General features: G+C 47.2%; 1 protein-coding gene across 1 annotated transcript in view; it reads right to left on the bottom strand.

Moving 5' to 3' along the window:
• The window catches only part of IQGAP3 (IQ motif containing GTPase activating protein 3), a 187,733-nt gene that overhangs the window by 28,933 nt on the left and 136,912 nt on the right, over positions 1-21,888 (bottom strand). The window contains exons 32-34 of the mRNA XM_085639704.1: positions 21,116-21,233; positions 19,520-19,607; positions 2,201-2,413 (exon numbers count right to left, since the gene is read on the bottom strand). Of these exons, the coding sequence (XP_085495830.1) occupies positions 2,201-2,413; positions 19,520-19,607; positions 21,116-21,233 (419 nt within the window). The remainder of the gene's footprint in view (positions 1-2,200; positions 2,414-19,519; positions 19,608-21,115; positions 21,234-21,888) is intronic.

The following is a 21,888-nucleotide window of genomic DNA, read 5'->3' as shown; positions in this document are numbered from 1 at the left end:
TTCTTGGGGGGGTGGGGAGAGCCCCCAAAGCCCCCTTTGTAGTGGTGAGGCTCATTCACTGCACTTGGTGTGCACCGTATGGGGACTGGTTTGAAAACATTTGCCAGGGCTGCTTTGGGTTTCCAGTCTGGCCCTGGCAGTAGTAGGAGGCTCGTACTGCGAAATAAAACCAACCATTTAAAAGTTAGTCACAGAGATGCAGCACCAACCTTCCCATTACATTTTTTTGCAAATTCTTTCAATATAAAATACTAAGGGAGATATTTACAAAAGAAGTGGCGGAGCGTGTCGTTGGCCTCCATGGTTTAACGACACGCTCCGCCACTTCAGAAACGCAGGTCTGCACCATATTTACAAGAATATGGTGCAGCTCTGCATTTCCCCCTGCGCTGGTGCTACACTTAGCAGTGTAGCGCCAACGCAGGCACCCTTGCATCATAATAAAAGGGTGTCTGCGTGCAGGGGAAGATTGTTTATGTACAGGAAGGTCCCCCTTCCTGCACATAAACAATCTTGAAATGCTGTTTTGTCACTTCTGTGTGCTGCTTAATGCAGCACACATGGAAGTTACAAAATGGCATTTTTGTAAAAGATTGTTTATGTGCAGGGAGGGTCACCTTCCTGAACATAAACAATCCAAGGCGTTTTGCTTTTTCCATGTGTGCTGCACAAGGCAGCACACATGGAAAAAGCAAAAACGAGGAAAAATAAAGCATTTCTCCTTGTTTCACCAATAAAACCTGGTTTCCCCTGGTCTTAATTTTGGCGCTGCCTCCTATTTACGCTGCCCTTGTAAATAGGGGGCACAGGGCTCAGGCTGACTTGTGCTGCTTCTGCTGGTTGGTTAGGCATTGGGAGAAGTGTTGTGCCCAAAAGCAGCTCACTTCTTAGTTTAGACTAGAGGAATCTCTACCCCTTGCATGGAAGGAGGGATTGAAGAACTAAAAGTGTTCCTGGGTCATGCCACACCCCTGCAAAGGGCACAGCGGAGGCACCACATTCAGATCAGCAGAAACTAAGCATGTCCATTGAGGCTTGCTTGATGGCGGCTCAGGTGTAGGTGTCTGTAATGAGAGAATACTTGAAGGGAAAGGGATTCAGGCCAAGGAGGGAATTTTGACAGATGAATGGTAGAGTTTAGAGATGGGAGTCTTGCGCCCCATCTACAACAACAAAATGCACACTCCTCCAATGCCAACCGCACCATATCCTGAAAAAAAAAAAGAATTCTAACCAGAGTTTGCCCTCACCCTCCACTTTAAGTGGCCCTAATGTCAAATCCAAGTTATTTTTACAAGGCAATGACATGCTTTATGGTCACGATAACAGCTATCTTCAATTGCAGCAGAAAGGAGAGAGGCCACATGATAATTACAAAGAAAGACAAACCTATGTATAATATATATATATATATATATATATATATATATATATATATGTATCTATATATATTTGTATCTATATATATTCATCTTTTTATTACAATGGTATATGATGTTTCTATCAAAAAGGAGGGATATTGTGAGGAAAAATATATATCTATATGTTTGCATCAGCCAGATAAGGCAATCAAACCCAATTCTCCCCCATACTATCTCACACCCACTGAGCTAGCTATGTCTGTCACTGACCAAACTGCTTGCTCTGTGCTCCTAGAATCCCCTGTCCTTTACAAATCTATTCCAGCCTGACCCAAGGGCCTTTATTGCCCTCTCTGACACGTTCTTGGGTAACAGCTGTCAAAAGGCCTTGCAAGTTTAGCTTAAACTTATTTTTTGTTCCCTTGTGTCCTTCTACGGCAATAGGTATATTTTGCTCTATGTCTTGGGCCTCCATGGCAATTATATTTGTATATATACCCGTAAATGGCCTTGTCCAGAGAATTTTACTGATGACAGAACTTTCTGCCCTATATAAGCTCCCCTGACAGATCTGTGGGGGGAAGAAGAAGCTTGTTCCAAGACGTGACACTGGGGTGAGCGTCTGCCTTCCGCCTTGGCATGCCAATAAAAGAAGAAAGGTGCAAATACATTTCCTCTGTTTTGTGGCTGCTGGTGTCTGTTTGCTTTGCTTCGCTCTGAGGAGGGTTGGAAGATTTATTACCCAAAACTCCACCGCTCAGAGTAATTTACTGCTTAGGCAGTGAGTGTGGTCTAATGTTAAAGCTCTTCATGGAAAATAATGAATTTGATAGACATACCTTGGCAATCTCATTGATGATGTCCTGATATTGGTTTGCAGAAGTCACCATACCCAGGCTCTCCAGTTTCCGCAAGTTCCGGATGATCATTCTCTTCTTGTCTTCTATCGACTGTTTGCTATTTCCTAACAAAGAGCGGTGTCGCTTGATCTTGTCTGGAGTCTGAGCTTCACGCGCAGCCTTCCTGTTCATGAGATAATAATGGGACGCTTCCTGAAAGAGAAAAGAATGCTCACATAACCAGTTGAAATGCAGAGGTCCTCTTAGATGAAAAGGAGTGGTCTTTAATAGGTTATGACTTTACATCTTTCTTGCATTGGATTTTAAATACCATTTCAACACTTTAAATTGTAATTCAAAGTAAGGGTGAAATGAAAAGAACTGAATAGTAGATGAGTAGTGGGAGAAAGACAAGTGGAAAAGAAGAGGCAGAGGGGCAAAATTGAGTGAGGAAAAAAAGAATGGAAGAAGGGGAAGGCAAAAACAAAGAAGAAAGAAAATGAAGGAAACAATTCGAAGGGAATGGGGTTGAATGCTGCTAAATCACCAGCCCCGTTTTCAGTATTTCCAGTGAGTATATGTCTATCATCTACCACAGTATACCCAAAAGCTAATTCAAGTCAAAAGAACATAAAAAGGTTAAGTCAAGTGTAAAGATGAAGGGGGCATTATTTTGAAATGTTGACTAACAAATTAGCTAGAAAGACCATAGAGTGGTGATGAAGCAGAACACGGGAACTAAAGATGAAACTATAAATATGGTTATTTTGCCAATTTGGCCTGCAGGTGGAATGTCATGTAAAGAAGTGTTAAGTCAGCAAAGTTTGAAGAAGGGGAAAAAAATCTTTCCGGTTGGGGAATTGCATTGTCAAATACCCATAATTTAAAAGTTTCCTGGAATTACTAGACTCCTGTCTTTCAGTCCCGAGGGAAAAAGTAAGTTAGTTTGGATTGAGGCCATCAAATCATGGAGCAACGTGTGCTATTTAAAGCTCAGTTTCCCAAAAACTGGAACAGGTAGTGATTTGTAGTGCAGCGGAAAGAACAAGTCTGCAAAGAGCGACTCCATTACTGCAGATCGAGTAAACTAATCTTCCCCTTGAGAGCCAAATGAAGACCAAGGCTGTGTTGCAGGGGGTGGACCAGTCCTGCAGTGATCAGACATTCTGATTGACATACCTTGTTAAGGCCGCTGCAGCGTACGGGAACTGGTAGTGTGATCCCGTTGTTGCCGGAGGCTGTTCAAACACTGAGCTTGAAGAAATCCCTAACTATCTTCTACCCGGTGTGAGAGCAGCACCCTTCTCAAAGGTGCAATTGTTGCTCCGGGGAGGTAGGGCTTTGCCCTCTTGATTAGTGCCGGGAAACTAAGGCTTTGCACTGGTCCTGCCAAGTTCTCTGAACAAAAGAAATGAGTGAGGAGGAATAGAGTTCAACATGACACAGAATAAGCCAGAAACAAAGGGAGGAAGGAGGACTTCTTTGCCTCAATGGGCTCTGGTTCTGAGGGTGTAATTATTTACGGAGATGGACAAGGGCATGGAGGATCTCTCTAGCAAAGAGTCCAGTTCATGCCTACAGTGGCATTGAAGGCACTTCAAGCCACATGTTTTAGTATACGAAAAAAAAGGACATCAATCGAAGCCAAATAAAGATAATTAAAGGCAGGCTGATGAATGCTGAACTAGGATTGAGCAATTGGCAGGAAAATAAAGGAGAAGGAGGTGGAGATTTCTACACATCTTAAGCATAGTGGCTCCACCTGCAAAACAGAGCGGGCTGAAACTCCAAACTCCACAAAGCAAAATGTCATATTACTAACACCCTAGAAAATTACAAAAGGTGACAGGAGTAGTGCGTTACTGTTGGGAACGAAGCAATCCAAATTTCTTTCAAACAAATGCTCCCAATATGTTTACAAAGAAATGCAAGTTGCCTTATAAATATGTATAAAATCTGCTACCTCCTTTGAGCAGCTTAAGCTATGGGGGAGCGTTTACTTCATGCATACAATTTTAGTAGAATACAATAATGTCTTTGCATTGTAGCTGTAAATCTGCCAGAATTCAAATGCTCTATGTTTGATGGAGGGACAGAGTATCCTATCCTCTTCTAATTCTTTCCCTTAAACAGTATAGGACTCGAAGATTCAAAATGCTTTCTGAACATTGACTACTTGCCCATAGTCATTACAAAACATCCAGGATTGTAGATTGAAGCATCCATCTTACAAAGTTGCCCAGAAGGGTAAATGGGGGGGGGGGGGGGGGGGGGGAGGGGGGAGAGATAGAGAGAACAAGCATTTGTAGAGCCAAACGTTCAGGTCTTTGAGACGTAGTAGCTTTGCCAATTGCCTTTGTTGGGGCGGCAAAGCATTTAGAGCTGTCCACAATTGTCAAAATAAAAAAATGTAATATGGCTGTGGAATTATTCCACTGTTGTACTTGTGTATCAGAATGCATGTGCCCGTCAGCAGTATGACATAGGTGCAATTTGCTTCAATTTTATATTTTTATTTACGGATTCAGTTTGGCAGACGGCAAATAGAAAAATAAAGATTGTTTTAGCGCAAAAGCTCCAATTAAACTAAAAAAAAAAGCTGGTGTGAGGTGGAGGGGTTGTAATTGAGGAGTGCGGAGGTAAATGGGAAAGCACACGGCAGGCAGTGGAGTTTGGGGAGGAGAGCAGAAGGCAGAGTGAACATCACACAAGCACACAAGACCAAGCAGGAGTGAAAAGCACACGGATTACCAAGCAACATGGAACTAGAGAAGCACAAGAGGGCTACAGCTAGAACACACATGCATTCTCGTGAAGTGCTTAAGCAAAATGTAAAAATGTGTTCCGTGAGAGTGGAAGTAAACAGGGTATGTTCCAAGTGAGTGACAACCACACTATGAGAAAGGCAAGCCATTGAATGTAAGTCCACTGTAAGAGGTTGGTAAGCCGACAAAAGTTATTTTGCAACCAGACAAAATTGCACTGTCTGGTAGACTCAACCTAAACCTTTTTAGTTTCTTCACATTTTTGATACTCTGCTCTTGGCCTTTTTTTGCTGAGCAGTAGCTAGGACGTACATGAAAGTGTATCAGGACACTTGCCCACAGACTCCCACCCAAACTTGCACCTGCAAGTACGGTTACTCGTTTCCGATTTAGACCAGGCCAAGGTAGTCGTCCTTCCATAATGTCATCCAATTACTAGATCCATTATTAGTTAATGGGTCACAAAATGTCTGCACAGATGCCTGCAGAAACACTGCACCACCTTTAATCGCAAGCATTCATTCCCTCTCACACCTTAGGTACTAGTTGAGGACCGCCAAGCACTGAAACATTGCAAGAGACAAATCATCTTAGAAGATTAATGGAGCACTGTACCAGCACTACCTTTAACATCAGAACCCATAATAGAGAGTTTGACAGTTGAGACGGAAAAGGACTCTGCATGGTAAAGACATACCGCAAGTGACCAACTATACTGTTGTTTTGATCCCTAATGCTTTTTTTTGCCATAGGCGAACACAGATCATACTTGCGCACCTTAACAAGATGTTGGGCTGAGAGGGGCCCCCAAAGGTCTACCCTCATAGTAGTGGAAGGGTGGTGGCAACATAGCATGTAGGGATCTTGTTTGACTTTTTACCATGATTGACTAAATACATATACTCAAATGGAAAGTGCATCGGTTAAACTAATTTGTACAACGATATATGACCCACACCTATCTCAGGAGGACGGCAGTGCATATTGAGCTCCGTTTAGGATATGCACTTCCTGGATGCTGAATCCCAGAAGCTACACAAAAAGTAAAGAGGTCAATTATATTCATCCATTTATTCCTCTTATGCTAGAGGGGTGTCTATATGGGTGGCCCCAGGGGTACGATTACAGTTACGAGGGCATGTGGCTGACCAATGTGTGCTTCTACATGGGGTGCTGGACGGTAGGGAACCTTGCCTGCTTAACATATATGCACCTAATGCTGATGAGGAATGGTTCTTTGGAGCACTGGAAACTGAGTTACTTCCCTACGTTGGTATGGCTATTACATGGCCAGTTGACTAACTGCATTTTAGATGGGCGACTAGATTGGAATACGCCCAGGATGGGCACAAAGCCTCGTATGGTGAAAGGATTGCGGAAAAGTAGGATTAGACTGCAACTGGTGGACATATGGAAGGAGCTACACCCTACGAGTACGTAATTCCACGCTTACTCTCCCACTCATGGGGCCCATAGTTGTCTGGACCGTTTTCTTGTTACAAACAAGGGTTTCCTGAATGCCACAAAGGTAGATTATCAGGTGTGGTTTCTCTCTGACCACGCTCCCCCTACTTTTGGAGTGCGGGAACATAGACCTTGCATCCCCTTATGGAGGCTGCGACCTAATGTATGGGGGCCCTGAATACCATATAAACATGATGGAAGCCCTGCAAGGATTCTTTGCTACGAACTGGCACAACGCCCGGACACGGAGAACAGAGCGGGAGTGCTCTTAAAGTGGTTGTTCACAAGGAAAGCCTAGGTAAGAACTATGGGATCAGGAATAAACTAGACCATGAACTGGGGGGGGGGAAAGAGTGCCTTGTGGGATTACAGAGACCAAAGCCGTGCCATGAGGTGGGAGATGAGGCCCTGGCAGAAGCGCATAGGAGACTGGCGGCAGTCTGGGAAAGACTGGACTGTCATGTCTGGAAGGACTATAGGCAGCGTCTTCACAAACAAGGCGATAAATCAGGCTGCATGTTGGGCTGACTGCTCAAATGTGAACGTCCCCTGCCGATTATCTTCACCCTCCACAGACCGGATGGTGCGTTGACCAGGGCTCAAGTAGCAACTAACCTGCTCCTGCATGATCACTTGGCAAGGGTGTATGCAGCCCCAACGCAAGCAGAAGCCTCCGCTGCTGAGGGCTTTTTGGCGCAGATTGACATGCTCAGGCTGATGAATGCCCAAGCGGACCGACTCTGAGAATCACACTGGAGGAACTGGGTGAGGCCCTTTGGGATATGGCCAGGGGGGAAATGTCTCCCAGTTAGATACTTCTAGGCATTCTCCGCCTCTTGACGCTTCTTGAAACTTTACAGGAAGTACGAAAAGTCAGCGAATTACCAGCACACATGCAGGGAACCCTTATAATTATGCTCCCCAAACCAGACAGACCCTGCTGACCCTTATAGGCCACTATCGATGCTTAGTGTCGATGTCAAATTATTAGCCAAGGTCCCAGCGCTGAGGCTACGATGGGTGGTCACGCATAAGGTCCATGAGGATCTGTGTGGCTTTATGCCTGGACGGGGTGCACACATGAATCTGAGAAGGCCATCCCACATGATGCACAAAACTCGTACCACAGGCGTATGAGCTGCACTAATAGCCTTAGACATAGAGAAAGCACTCAACACCCTGTCCTGGACATATCTCTGGAAGGTTCTCCGCCGGATGGGACTTGGTAAGGAAATACTGATGTGGGTGAAGCTCCTCTATATAGTGCCAAGTGCGAGGGTGCGCACAGGTAGTGAGGAGTCAGATTCCTTCAATATTGAGAGTAGCACGCGACATGCCCATTGTCGCAGCTCCTGCTTGCGCTCACCATGGAGCTACCGCCGATACATCTTAGAGCCAAACTGCGAGACTGGGGCATTCGGGTGTGTAGACCAAGACTGCGCCCATGCGAGAGGACAGGCGCCCTCCGCCCAGACTCCCCTGCTTCCTCCACCACCAGTGGGTGCCCTTAAGGGCTACGGACAGCTCCCCTCTGCTCAGTACTCCTTCTAAGACACTGGAGTGAGTGTGTCTGTCTGATGTTGGTCTCCACCTGCCCCCTCCCCCAACTTTTATTAAATTTTACACTAATATCGAGATGATTTATGAGAACGCGCTACTGCACACTTTTTTGTTGTGTATTTTGTATTGAAAACTGAATTAAAAGATTTTTTTTTTTTTAAAGATAGAAAAGGTTTAGTGCTGACCAATGCGTGCAGATGGAGTGTGTGTGCTGAAAGCATGTGTACATGCAAGGGTACAATGCATAGAGGTATTAATAATGAAAATAAAGGGTGCCAAGAATATGCACTGAGAAAATCTGCCAGCAATGGTATATTGTAAGGAGGACCCTGGATTCCATTTTCAGAAGTCCTGGACTGCCTGGTAAAGACACAAGAAGAATCTCCCACAGACAGATGTGTATTGCTGCATTAAGGTGAGCTGGGTGGGGACACACTGAGGGAAGGAGGAGACTCCCTTTATGTCTCAAAGGACTTCTGTTTGATTGAGTGATAGATCACAAGGAAGGCGCCAGGACACACTTCAGGAAGGGAGATGGGGCTGGTGAGAGAATCATAAAGTAGGGCTGGGGTTCTGGGATTAACTCTTTGATGCACATATCATTATCGCTGAGATCCAGGTGTGAAATCTGGTCACTCCCATGAATTGTGTTGTGGACATCAGCTTCAGAGTAGTGCCTGCTATGGCAGACCTCTTTCATGAAGGAAGATGAAAAGTAGTGCCCACTTAAAAAACAGCAGAACCCCAACATAAAACTTCATGGCCAGGTGCAGGGTGCAATTTCTGCATTGGGCGACCAATGCTATTCAATAGAGATTCTGGTGTTGAACAACAGGCTGCAGGTGTTTCACCGGAGGTTACAGGAGGAAGACCAACAACCAGATTGTCAAGTAGAGGTGTAGGGGGTCGTAGGGGCACTGTCAGTTCAGCACACCAAGGCCCAGGTGCTTGGGGAGCAGGGTTCCTTTTGACTGAGCCTTCTAACTGAAGCCTGTAGCCAGTCAGGGGGATCCTCTGGATTCACACTGCAGGAGCAGTCTTGGAGATAAGGGGAGGTCTGCCAATGCTGGACTCGAGGTCAGGATCACTGGGGAGACTTCACTGGTCAGATGAGCCACTCAGACTCGGCCATGGGCGTCAGGTGCAGAATGGGCAGGAGACATGGATCCGCCTGGATCCGGGGTCCTTGTAGTGGGATTCTTATGGACAGGGCTGCTGTCCTCGGGAGATTAGAGTCTTTTTCAAAGGCAGCAGTCCTCCTAGGGCTTTCAGAGGTCGCTGGCCGCAAGACAGATCACAGGTTAGTCAAAGCTGGATACAGGCTTGTAGGGCAGGGGGCCAAGGCAGTCGTCTTCAGTCTTCTCTGCAGGCATATCTTCTTCCGTCTTAGGTCATCGCAGATATAGTGTTCAGATCTGGAAGAGCCACCTAAATACTAAATTTAGGGGCGTTTTAGGGGAGTAGAAGGTAGGCTAAATGGGCACCTTACCTGGGGTGACTACACCCTCAATTATGTCACCCCCCCTGTGGGAGGGAGCATAGACCTAGCCATGATTGGAGGGGTCTCACCATCTTCAAGATGGTGGTGACTGAAAGATGCGCTTCACATCGCCTTCCACACCTAGAGGGGTAAGTTGGCAGAGGTGGGAACACCATTTTTTTTTTATTTTCATGCCGGTTTTCCCGTCGAAAGTCAGGGTGTAAACTGGGGACTGCCATCTGCTGCTAGCAGCAGAGGATGAGGGTCGCATTATAAAGGCAGCAGGCCTTAGAATCTTCCCCCTTCGAGCACTGGCCTATCTGGGGTAGGAGGTGCGGCACCTCTGCCCAGGATGTGCATTGTTTCTGTCCCAAAGAGCAGAGGTTCTCCACCACGGGGTCCAGAAACAGGTCTGTGTGTGGCAGGCTGCCAGTCAGTGCCCACACCAGGGTCAGTAGGTTTGCAGAGGGCATCTTTGAGATGCCCTCGGAGTACCTAGTGTAAAAAAATCTCACAGTAGCATCAGTGTGGGTTTCTTACAAGGAGTTGTTTGGTACCAAACATTACAGGTTTCAGTGAAGCCATGATGGTGCTGTAGAACTCTAGTTGTCAAGCTTACAGTCCATGTACTCCTCATGGGTCCCTGGCACTTGGTATTGTAGGGGCATATTTACTCATGCAGATATGCCTTCACCTGGGGTATAGTGCACCCTGCCTTAGAGCTGTAAGACCTGCTAGAGGGGTGACTTACCTACAGGCAGTGCTGGCTGAATTGGCACCCAGGCAGGGTGCCATGTAGACTTTGTCGTTTTTCACCTCAGAAGGGAATTCGAGCTGCAAGAGCAGTGTCATGGTTCTAGTGATGGGGGGGGGGGGGGTCCCATGGGACCCTCTACAGCTCCCAGGTACTCAGGGTACCATTTACTAGGGACTTACAGGGGGGGCAGAAGTACCAATTGTGGGTATACTTTAGGGAAGAAGCACTAGCACAGGGGACCTGGCAGGCAGGGACACTGTGCCATACAATCCAAACCAGGCAAAAAGTGGGAGCTAACCATGTCCAAAGAGGCACGTTCTCACAATACGTGTTATTTTTATAAATTGGTGTGGATCTCTTTATTGAGTTATGTTAATCATTTATTGACTATTGTGCGTATTGGCAGATATCTAACACTACTCTCTGATAAGCCTAAGGCTACTTGACCCACTACCCCCTAGAAGAACACCTTAGGATTGTAGAGCAAGCCCCTGTCCACTCTTAAGGGAATACCTAGACTCTTTGCACAGTAAACCTCCTTTTGGTATACTATATAAAGAGCCAGCTTCCTACAGAGGATAGATCCCTAAAAATATCAGTTGGCACAAAGGACTGAGGGCCAGATGTACTAATTCAGGCGTCTCAAACCTTTTCTATAAGGAGAGCTACTTCTGAATGACAAAATAGTGCTGAGCTACTAATGACTGACAATTGTTTCAGTAGGGAGCACATCCGAGCCAATTACAAAAGAATGCTCATTTTGCAGTATTATTAGATCTCTTTTTTCAAGATAAATAGATGCGGAGTAAAGAACATACATAAAAGTATACATACCTTTGTATACTTACCTTCATGATATTGCGGTAGTCTGTAGTGTGGATCTTGATTGGACAATACTTAAAATTCAATATTGTAATAGAACGCAAGGAGTAGTTTCTTACCTGTAACTCCAGTTCTGTAGTAGGGGTATCTCTGTTATAGTCATAATCTATGAATAATCCCCGCCCATGTGCGGGGACCCCGGAGTAATCAAAAATATCTCTTAAGCTGTCCCGCATTTGCAAACCTGCAAAGACACTTAAGAGACAGACAAAATAATACAGCCTAATCACAACAAGGCTGCACTGGCCAGCACTTCCTCAGAAGTGAACACAAAAGCCAAAATAAAGTTGAAATGTCATTTTTATTCACATCTGACATGTTCCTTTATTATCACACACTCCCTTCACCAAAATCCCTTTAAACAATAGAGAGGAAGGGTTGGACAGACAAGCCCTATAGGCTGTCATTATGTGTCTGCTAAAGGGATACCGTGCCTTTAAGAAAACTCTCCAGAGACCCCCGGTATCCCAGGATGCACAGCCAACACAAGTTACTTTCAGTTCTTTTTGAAGGTGTATAACAACAGGCCTGATACTATCAGGTTACTCCACCGGGGAGGAGGGAGGGTCGCTTATGACTATAACAGAGATACCCCTACTACAGAACTGGAGTTACAGGTAAGAAACTACTCCTTCTGTAGTAGGGGATCTCTGTGTATAGTCATAATCTATGAATAGAATGGCAAGCCCATCCCAACCAACAAGCAGCGGTGGAGTAAGCCCAACCACCAACAAATCACGGTGCAAACAAATTCCTCAGCGAAGCCTGTCCAACCTGCGCATCTGCCCTAGCATCAGAATCCAGGCAGTAATGCTTCGTAAACGTATGGACTGACTTCCAGGTGGCAGCCTTACAAATGTCCGCAATGGGAACATTCCTAAGCAAAGCTGTAGTAGCAGCCTTGCCTCTAGTCGAATGTGCGGTAGGCTTACCCCCCAATGTTTTATTAGCTTTTTGGTAACAAAGCTGAATACAGGAAACAATCCATCTGGAAATGGACTGCTTTGAGGTAGCTAAACCAGTTCTTACCGAACCATAATTAACAAACAGTTGATCCGACCTGCGGATATCTTTTGTCTTATCCAGGTAGAATTTCAACACCCTACGTACATCAAGTGAATGCAGAGACCTCTCCGCCGGAGAGGAGGGATGCTGAAAAAATGTAGGCAAAGTTATCATTTGATTTACATGGAAATCAGATATCACTTTAGGTAAAAACTTAGGATGAGTACGCATTACTACTTTAGAAGCATGGAATACAGTATACGGCTCTTGACAACACAGAGCCTGAATCTCACTTACTCTCCTGGCCGATGTAATGGCCACAAGGAAGGCAGCCTTCCAAGACAAATGCTGCAACGAAGCCTTATGGATAGGCTCAAAAGGCTCCCTCATCAACCTAGATAACACCACATTCAATTCCCATGGTGGAGAAGGTCTTCTAACAGGGGGAAACACCTTACGCAAACCCTCCAAAAAATACTTAATCACAGGGATTTGAAAAAATGAGGTTTGAGAAGGGCCCTTCCTATACGCAGTCAGAGCTGCGAGATGAACCTTAATAGACTGAAAATTAAGCCCAGATTGAGCTAACTGCAGCAGATAAGGCAAAATAACATCTTCTTTACAGGATGTAGGGTCAAAGTCCTTTGCCTTGCACCATAAGCAGAATCTCTTCCACTTATATGCGTAAGAAGCCCTCGTAGACGGTCTCTTCGCCTCTTTCAAGATCTCCATACAGTCCTGAGGTAGGTTCAAGTGTCCATACTGTACTAGCTCAGGAGCCATGCTGCCAAACTCAAGGACGAGAGATTGGGGTGAACCATCTGTCCTCCGAACTTCGTGAGAAGGTCCGGCCGACACGGCAGGCGTCTGTGTGGCAGAACAGACCGGTGAAGAAGGTCGGTGAACCACCATTGCCTCGGCCACTCCGGAGCAATCAGGATCATTCTGGCTCTGGATTGCGACAGTTTGATCAACACCGCCGGGATCAGGGGAATGGGTGGAAAGGCGTAGAGAAAGCTGTTGGACCAGCTGATCCATAGGGCATTCCCCAGCGTCCCTGGTTGGTAGTACCTGGACGCGAAGTCGCGGCATTTGCTGTTTTCTGCCGTAGCGAACAGATCTATATCCGGAGTGCCCCACTCTGCGAAGACGTCTCTTAGCACGTCGTCGTTTAGCACCCACTCGTGGTTCTCTTGAACGAGCCTGCTGAGCGCGTCTGCTTGGGCATTCTGCACCCCCGGCAGATGGGTCGCCGTGATCGTCAGGTTCCTGGCCACCAGCCAGTTCCAGATTGCCTGTGCCTCCCGAGACAGGGTGCGTGAACGTGAGCCCCCCTGCTTGTTGAGGTAATACATGGTCGTAGTATTGTCCGTCTGAACCAGCAGGGAGTTCGTCCTGAAGGAGGGATGGAACGCCTTCAAGGCCAAGTGTACCGCTCTGAGTTCCAAAAAGTTGATATGGTAAGTCGTCTCCATCTGCGACCATATCCCCTGAATCTGAAGAGGGCCCGAATGCGCTCCCCAGCCCTGGAGAGACGCATCGGTCACTATGGTCTGGACCGGAATATCCTTGTGAAAAGGAGTCCCCTTGCAGACATTCTCTGGGGCACACCACCATTTCAGAGACTGCCGAGCGTGTTGAGACAGCTGGATCTTGTCCTCCCAACGCCCCCGCCTCTGGTCCCATTGATCCTCCAGACATTCCTGTAGGGGCCTCATATGCAGACGTGCATTGGGGGTGAGAAAGATGCAAGAAGCCATCGACCCCAGTAAGGAAGACACCGTCCTCACCGTAGGAGAGCGGGCTGAGATGAGATGCCGCGCCTTCCCACGGATCGATAAGCGTCTCTCCTCCGAAGGACACACGCTTGCGGTCAAGGTATTGACTGAGGCCCCCAAGTACTGGAGACACTGCACAGGGATCGGCACTGACTTCGACATGTTGATGTGCAGTCCCAAGCGATGCAGCAAGGCAGCTGTCCTGTTGAAATGGCACTGGGCTTCCTGGTAAGTGGACGCTTTGATCAACCAATCGTCCAGGTATGGATACACAAACACCTTGGTCTTCCGCAGGTGTGCCGCGACCACCGCCATGCACTTGGAGAACGTCCGTGGTGCAGACTTCAGGCCAAACGGGAGTACTGAATACTGGTAATGGTTGTTGCCTACCAGAAACCTCAGGAACTTGCGATGCTTTGGTGCGATCGGCACATGAAAGTAAGCGTCCTGCAGATCTATGGCGCAAAGCCAGTCTCCTCGATGCAACTGAGGGTAAATCTGATGCAGGGACAACACATGGAACTTTTCTCTGCGGATCCACTTGTTTGCTTGACGCAGATATAGAATAGGCCTGAACTCGTTCTTGTCCTTTTTTCTTACGAGAAAGAACCGTGAGTAGAGACCTCTTCCTTTTTGCTGCAAAGGAACCGCTTCTATCGCCCTCTTTTTTAACAGAACGTCTGCCTCCCGCTGGAGCTCCCTCACCATGTAGGAGGAGCGCACTGGTGGAATCTGTGGAGGCGGGCTGGTGAAACGAAGACAGTAACCATTGCAAACAATATTCAGCACCCACTTGTCCTGCGTTATTGTCCTCCACTCTGCCAGGTAGTGTTGAATACTTCCCCCCCACCGGAGCGGGTAACGGATGAGGGGGAAGTAACTTTTCAGGGCTTCGACCCGGCCGGGCCTTTGTTCCCCGACGAGTACTGATGCTGTCCTCTGCCCCTCTGGCGCTTCTGAAAGGACTGCCTCGGGAACTGCTGTTGTTGCTGGGGCTGTTGTTGGTGGCCCGACTGACGCCCTTGACCTCTCTGCTTGGCGTAGCGCCTGCCCGAGGATCGGAAGGACCGCCTCTGCTCCTTGGGCCTCTCCAGCCCCACCGCCTTCAGAGTTTCCGCCTCAGCCTTCATGCGGGCCATCTCGCCATCCGCATGCGAACCGAACAGCGTCGTGCCAGAGAATGGTAAATTGGCGATCTTCTGCTGTGCTTCAGGCTTGAGCGGGGTCAGCCGCAGCCAGGAATGCCTCCTCATGTGTATGCCGTGGCAGTACCCATGGGCCGCCAGCAGCGACACATCCCCCGCCGCACTGATGATCTGATTAGAGACCATCATGCCCTCGTTCAGCACCTCCTGAAAGTCCTCCCTCTTGTCTCTAGGCAGGGAGGCAGCGAACTGTTGCAGGGAGTCCCAAAGAGATCTGTCATAGCGCCCCAACAGAGCGGAGGCGCTAGCGGCCTTCATCGTAGTGGCCGACGTGGAGCACATCCTCCTCCCCAAGGAGTCCATTTTGCGACTCTCCTTATCCGGAGGAGCCGTGGAGGAAGGCGTCGTAGAGTGTCGTTTACGAGCCGCCGCCACGATAACAGAGTCCGGTGGAGGATCCACTCTGAGGAACGCCGGGTCCGAGTCAGGAGCCCTGTACTTTTTTAGTAGTCTCGAGGGCGCCGGTTTCACCACGGCCGGCGTCAAGAACACCTCCATTGCAGGTTTCTCCAACCCCGGAACCAACGGGAGGAGGGGGCGCGACAGATGAACCTTATGCAAAGTTTCAAAGATCACAGAAGTAGTGGGAATAGGGGTAGTGACTGATATCCCCAACTTCGCCGCCCCTCTCATCAGCACCTCCTGGAACGTGGCAATGTCATCCACCGGCGAGACGCGGGTAGGAGGCGTCTCCGACAGTGAGGGAGAAAACCGTCCAGTCCCAGAAGAGTTCGTGCCCCTCGAGCCTCTGGAACGAGACCGATACCTCCGTCGTCCATGTCCAGAGCGAGTGGACGATCTGCGCCTACTCCGAGATCGCCTGCGAGGGCGAGAGCAAGATCTCTGCCTGTGAGGAACCCTCGGGGGCGGAGGCAGTGGCTGCGGTGGAGATGTAGGCAGCTGAGGCACGGGCAGAGGCAGCGGAGGAGGGGTAGGAGGGAGAGGAGGAGGAGGAGGAGGAGGAGGAAGATCAGGCACCGGTGGAGGAGCCGGTGGAAGATCGGGCGCAGGAGGCAGAGGCGGCTGCTGGGTACGCAGCGGGGACAGATGTTCCGAAGCCCCATCACTCCTAGCAGGAGAGCCCGCACCAGAACTGTCCGGGCTCGCGGCCACTCTCCTCTTCTTGGCGGGCCTGTCCCGCGTGGAGGCCACTGACGGGGAACGTCCGCGTCTCCCCGATCCCCGACTGGAGATCGTAATCACTGAGGACGTGTTCCCCGATGTCCGTGACGTCGAACTGTACGTCGACCTCGTCCGGCGTCTCTTAGCCCTCGACGTCGAACGCCGTCTCGCAGTCGAGCGTCCTCTCGACGTCGAACCACGCCTCCTCGACATCGAACCATGCCTCCGTGACGTCGAACCACGCCTCGACCTCCGTCGCCGCGGCGTCGACTTCTGCCTCGACGTCGACTTCTGGTGCTTCGACGTCGAACGCTGGTGTCTCGACGTCGACGTCCGATGCCTCGACGGCGACCTGTGCCTCGACGGCGACCTGTGCCTCGACGGCGACCTGTGCCTCGACGGCGATAGTCTCCGCCTGGACGGCGGGCGCCGGGATCTCGGCGTCGACTCCGTCAGCGTCGAGCCGTGGGTCGACGGCGAAGGTGGTGAGTGAAGTCTTCCATGGGGCTCGGTACGACGTCGATGGGTCGTCGACGTTGACCGTGACACCTGCGACGGCGACCCGGTCCCGGGTCTCGCCGGCCCCCCTCTCGACGTCGAACGCCGAGGCTGCCGCGACCCAGAGCCCTGGATCGACGGCGAACATACCGGTGCCTTCTCCCTCGCCGTCTACGTGGTCGCCTTCGACGTCGAACGCGACCTACCAGCCGGTAGGCGCCGTTTCTGCTCCCTGCTCTGCCCGGAGGTCCCTCCAGGGGCTGAAGCATGGGCGGAGGAGGGGGAATGAGATCCTCTATGCCCCGAAGTCCCACCGGTCCTCTGCTGCTCCTGTCCCTGAAGGCGAATCTTCTCCCTGTCCCTCAGGGTCCTCTTTGAAAAGGTTTTACAGATGGCACATGTAGCTGGGACATGTGAGGGCGACAAGCAGAGGATACAAACATCATGTGGGTCCGTCTTGGCCTTTTTCCTCCCACACTCAGGGCAGTTATCGAACAAAGCCATGCTAAGAGTGGGCCAAAACTGCTCCAGATTGCAGGCAGTAGTAAACAAAGGCTCTAGACGTCGAATGAAAACACTATTTATCCAAAAAATCCAATTTTAATCAAATAAACCACCCAAAAGGGTAGAGCTCAAGCTCCAGGGTCCTGCTAGCAGGAGCCGGAAAAAAGAACTGAAAGTAACTTGTGTTGGCTGTGCATCCTGGGATACCGGGGGTCTCTGGAGAGTTTTCTTAAAGGCACGGTATCCCTTTAGCAGACACATAATGACAGCCTATAGGGCTTGTCTGTCCACCCCTTCCTCTCTATTGTTTAAAGGGATTTTGGTGAAGGGAGTGTGTGATAATAAAGGAACATGTCAGATGTGAATAAAAATGACATTTCAACTTTATTTTGGCTTTTGTGTTCACTTCTGAGGAAGTGCTGGCCAGTGCAGCCTTGTTGTGATTAGGCTGTATTATTTTGTCTGTCTCTTAAGTGTCTTTGCAGGTTTGCAAATGCGGGACAGCTTAAGAGATATTTTTGATTGCTCCGGGGTCCCCGCACATGGGCGGGGATTATTCATAGATTATGACTATACACAGAGATCCCCTACTACAGAACCACCTTGACACATGACAGCAGTGTCTTGAAAAGTAAAGTTATATCATAATAAAATGTCTCCACATGGCCACTGACATAACAGTCACAAATGTAGGTGTCCATTGGCACACAAGAAATCCAGCTAGCTATAAACCTCCTCAACTCTGTGTGAACTACCATTCAAGGAGCAATTTTAAATAGGTTTTGGATTTTCAATCATTTTGTTTTCATACATTAATATATTGGTTGCTCGTAATAACAAATAACATGATTTTGTATCAAATATGCACATTCTATTTGGGGTTAACGCGCTCAAAGAAAACATTGTCTTTTCCTGCAAAGTGATCTTATTCAATATGGCTGGGTTGACCCTCTGAAATGAGTACTATGCTGAGCTGCATCACGGGGAGCTACTTTCAGGGTATTGGTGAACTACTGGTAGCTCCCGAGCTACCTGTTGAAGACCCCTGTACTAATTACTGCATGCGAAATACTGGTTGCAATTTGGACCAACACTTTTGCAGCCAGTACATAATTATCAAAGCGTACTTATGTCGGAATAGGTCAGGTCGGAAAATTCAGATTTAGAATGGAATGCAATCAGACCTACTTAATTAATATACATAGGATGTTCGCAAATTGTGACTCACTCCAATTGCAGGCCATCACAGGGATGATGCACTGGGCATTCTACCAGGTCTGTGGACGCATTTCAATAAAGTAATTTTTTTAAAATCAAAATTCTGCCAGTTTTACTTGATGAAAATGGGGCCACGTTTAAAAATAAAAGAATGTTTTGCTTTGGAGTAGACAGTGGTCCCGTGGATCACTGTTTACCGCAACATTTTTTTTTCCCATTCACAAAGGGAAGGGTCCTCAGGTAACCACTTCCCTTTTATGCATGGGTTACCACTCCGACTGGAGGGACAGAATATGTCCATTATTTAAGACTGCAATTTCATTCCGAATGCTTTGAGGCACTTGGATAGGAACTATTTGGAAAGGATGCCCATAACATGCCCCTCCAAATACAGATTGGTTATCCATTTGTAAACCCAATTTAAGAGTTGGAAAAAGGTTACTGACTCCTAAAATGGGGTTAGCACATTGCGAAAAGTATTTCTGCTGTAGCAAACTCTGATTCTGAGCATCTGTGACCAGAAAAATGCTTTGTACATCTGGCTCCAGGTGAGATAGGGCAGAAGGGGTGGTGTTGCAGTAAAAACAAATGTTGCTGAAAGAAAAGCAGGCTTTCTATGGAGTTCCTAGATGGATCTTTGGGCTTGAAGTGAAGTAGAATCTGTGCATTCAGGACATTCACATTATATTGGAAAAAGCAGATTTTTCAATTGTGGGTTTTCTTCGCATTAGAAGCAGCATAACACTATACCATGTAATATAAACCAATCCCTCGAGCATTTGCACAACCAGCATGCATTTTAAGAGACTACAAAAAAAGCAAGTATTTTATATTTCAATGCGGCGATGAAGAAAGTTTGTATATCTGCTTCAGGCGTGAATACCAAAATCTGCTCCCATTAACTTGCATTTATACTGAAGTTAGCGCTTTTAAGGACAGTACAGTGTACCACCAATAAACGGACTCCTCATTACGAGGCCTTTTCTGTTCCTCTTATTGTTAACTTATGTAAGCAAAGTTTTAAAGTACCCATGGTTGATGTGGTACAGTACCTTTTATACACGCAGAGCATAAAACCCACCTGATCGACTGATGCAGAGGTCCTTAAAATCTCAGGTATGGAATCGCCAGGTTGGGACTGAATAACGTCAATAAGCATGTGCTTTGTGCTGAAAAGAACAAATAGGGTTTAACTATGATAGTGTCTCTAGGAGGAAAGCAACAGCCAGACATCAATTGAAGCTATAGCACCACACAAGGAATGTGTTCATATCTACAGCTTGCTGACACAAGGAGAGTAAAAGACATTGTAGAAACCTAAAATACCAGTGCATTGTAATGCTGCAAAGATAACACGAAGCAGCGAATCATTCAGAATCTCAGAATACCCTTCATGGGTTATCAACATGTATACCAATGAGTGTAAAATGCACAACGTAAGTACAAGGACCTTCCACTTATGTCTACGATAACAATGCATCCTTTACTCAGCATGAATTCTGAGGTTGCTTCAAGTGACTCTCCTGTCACTTGATGACTTGGTCTTCTTTGTATATTCATCCTGGCATCTATAGGATGTGAGCTAACACTTTTCTAAAGTCGCAAGCAGTCACCAATCACTCATGCAGGCAACTTTTGAGGTACTCTGAACACCTGTGTGCATACAAAAGAAAAACAGCTGAGCAGTGATGGGAGTAAAGAGATAGGGAGGGATTTGACAAGCCTTCAAGGGAAGAGGTCTTTCCTAAACCACAGCTGACCTCCAAAGATTGACAATGATAGAATTCCAAGGCGGTCCTCTCAAAAATTACCCGGTTGGCTTCCCAGTCCGAGCCTGCAGCCTCTTTACGCGAAGACCCATCCCCATAGAGTTAAATTGGGCACCCAACACTATTTTGCACCCCTGCACCCAGCCGCCCTAGTACCGCTGGTGGTGTTCTGGTGCTGCCTTGCACATTGCCCACCACTTACATTTACTCTTGCAGATGGGTCTCGTAAGTCACTGTACTGTACCTGAATGCCGCACTGAAATTTCCTCTTGCAGGATAACAATGCTGCTTCTAAAAACTGTACTAAGTTTCGACTTTTGAACTGAAAAGAATTTCTATTTCAAGCGTCCTTATCTGAACGATTATCTTTTTTATAAATTGGTGTGGCCCTCCTTATTACGTCATGTGTCTCATTTATTGAGCAGTGTGTGTATTTTCAGATGTCTTGCACTTCTCTAAGTTAAGCCTAAGGCTACTTGAACACACTACCCCCTAGAAGAGCCCCTTAGGATTGCTAGAGCAAGGCCCTGTCCACCTACAAGGAATCCCCTGGACTCTTCACACAGTATGTAATATAAAGAGCCAGCTCCCTACAAGGATGAACCATCATCAGAAGTGATCCATAACAAGAACAAATAAGCCCAGCAGATCCTTCAGACCAATAATGGTACAACAGATGTTTTGAGTTCAGGAAAGATTTTTTACACATCATTTATATAAATCAGGGAAAACAAGGCAAGAGAGGATAATACCAGTGCGAATAATGGGCAACCTGCACAATTGGCCAAAGAAAACTAACCAGGCATCTCTCGCATCGAGAATTATATGGGATCCCCTTAAAAAACTCGGGGAGAGCAGGTTGAAGAGGTTGGGTGTGAGAATAAAACAAATTCAGAACGAACACCAACCTTAGCAACAAACTCTTGGCATCAGTTTCCTCACTGCTGGACTCCATCATGTCAAACTTGTTGGTAAGAACAAGAGAGATCTCCATCTCCTCTTCACCAGAATTAAACGAGCCTTCTCCTGTAGCATTGTAAACATATGTAACGTGAAGGAGGTGTAGTATTTTTAAAACCAAAGTAAACAATTAAAATATTCTTCCAGTTTAGAGAAAAAGACAGTTCTGTTTACCAAGCCCTGCATGCCAAACAATCGCGTTTCTGAAAGTTCCTTTGCTTGATGAGATCTGCTTGAGTGTTGAAAACTATTATGACATCTTTCACCAGAAGTTCCCTTGAACAATATTTTACACGAAAAAAAAAAAAACCCACAAACGAGCCTAAAGAACCCACCCCATCAAAACAAAAAGAAAAACTTATGTGGATTAATATCCAATTTAAAATTATGTCAAAACTGACACTTATTGGTCAAATAATCACTAATGAAGGCTAAAGGGAAAACATTTTAAATCTATTTTATTGACTTTTTCAGTATCTTTGGAGCTCACGGTGCCAGGGAAGCTCCCAAAGATAACTGATTACATTCCAAAACGTTTATAGAATTAACAGTGACAGTCGTTGTAGATTTGCACAAACAGCACTATTTTACCAACAGTCATGCACACAGCAATATCTAGATCACAAACTGCACCACTGGGCTGATTTTACACATGTTCCCTGAAGGGAAAGCCTTGCAAAATTTCGTACCACGTTTTAATATTTTAGCCCCAGATATATGG

Source organism: Triturus cristatus, chromosome 12 (assembly GCF_964204655.1).
Source record: "Triturus cristatus chromosome 12, aTriCri1.1, whole genome shotgun sequence".
In the NCBI taxonomy this organism is placed as follows: Eukaryota; Metazoa; Chordata; class Amphibia; order Caudata; family Salamandridae; genus Triturus; species Triturus cristatus.
Note: the sequence above shows the minus strand (reverse complement) of the source record. Positions and strands in the feature narration are given on the sequence as shown.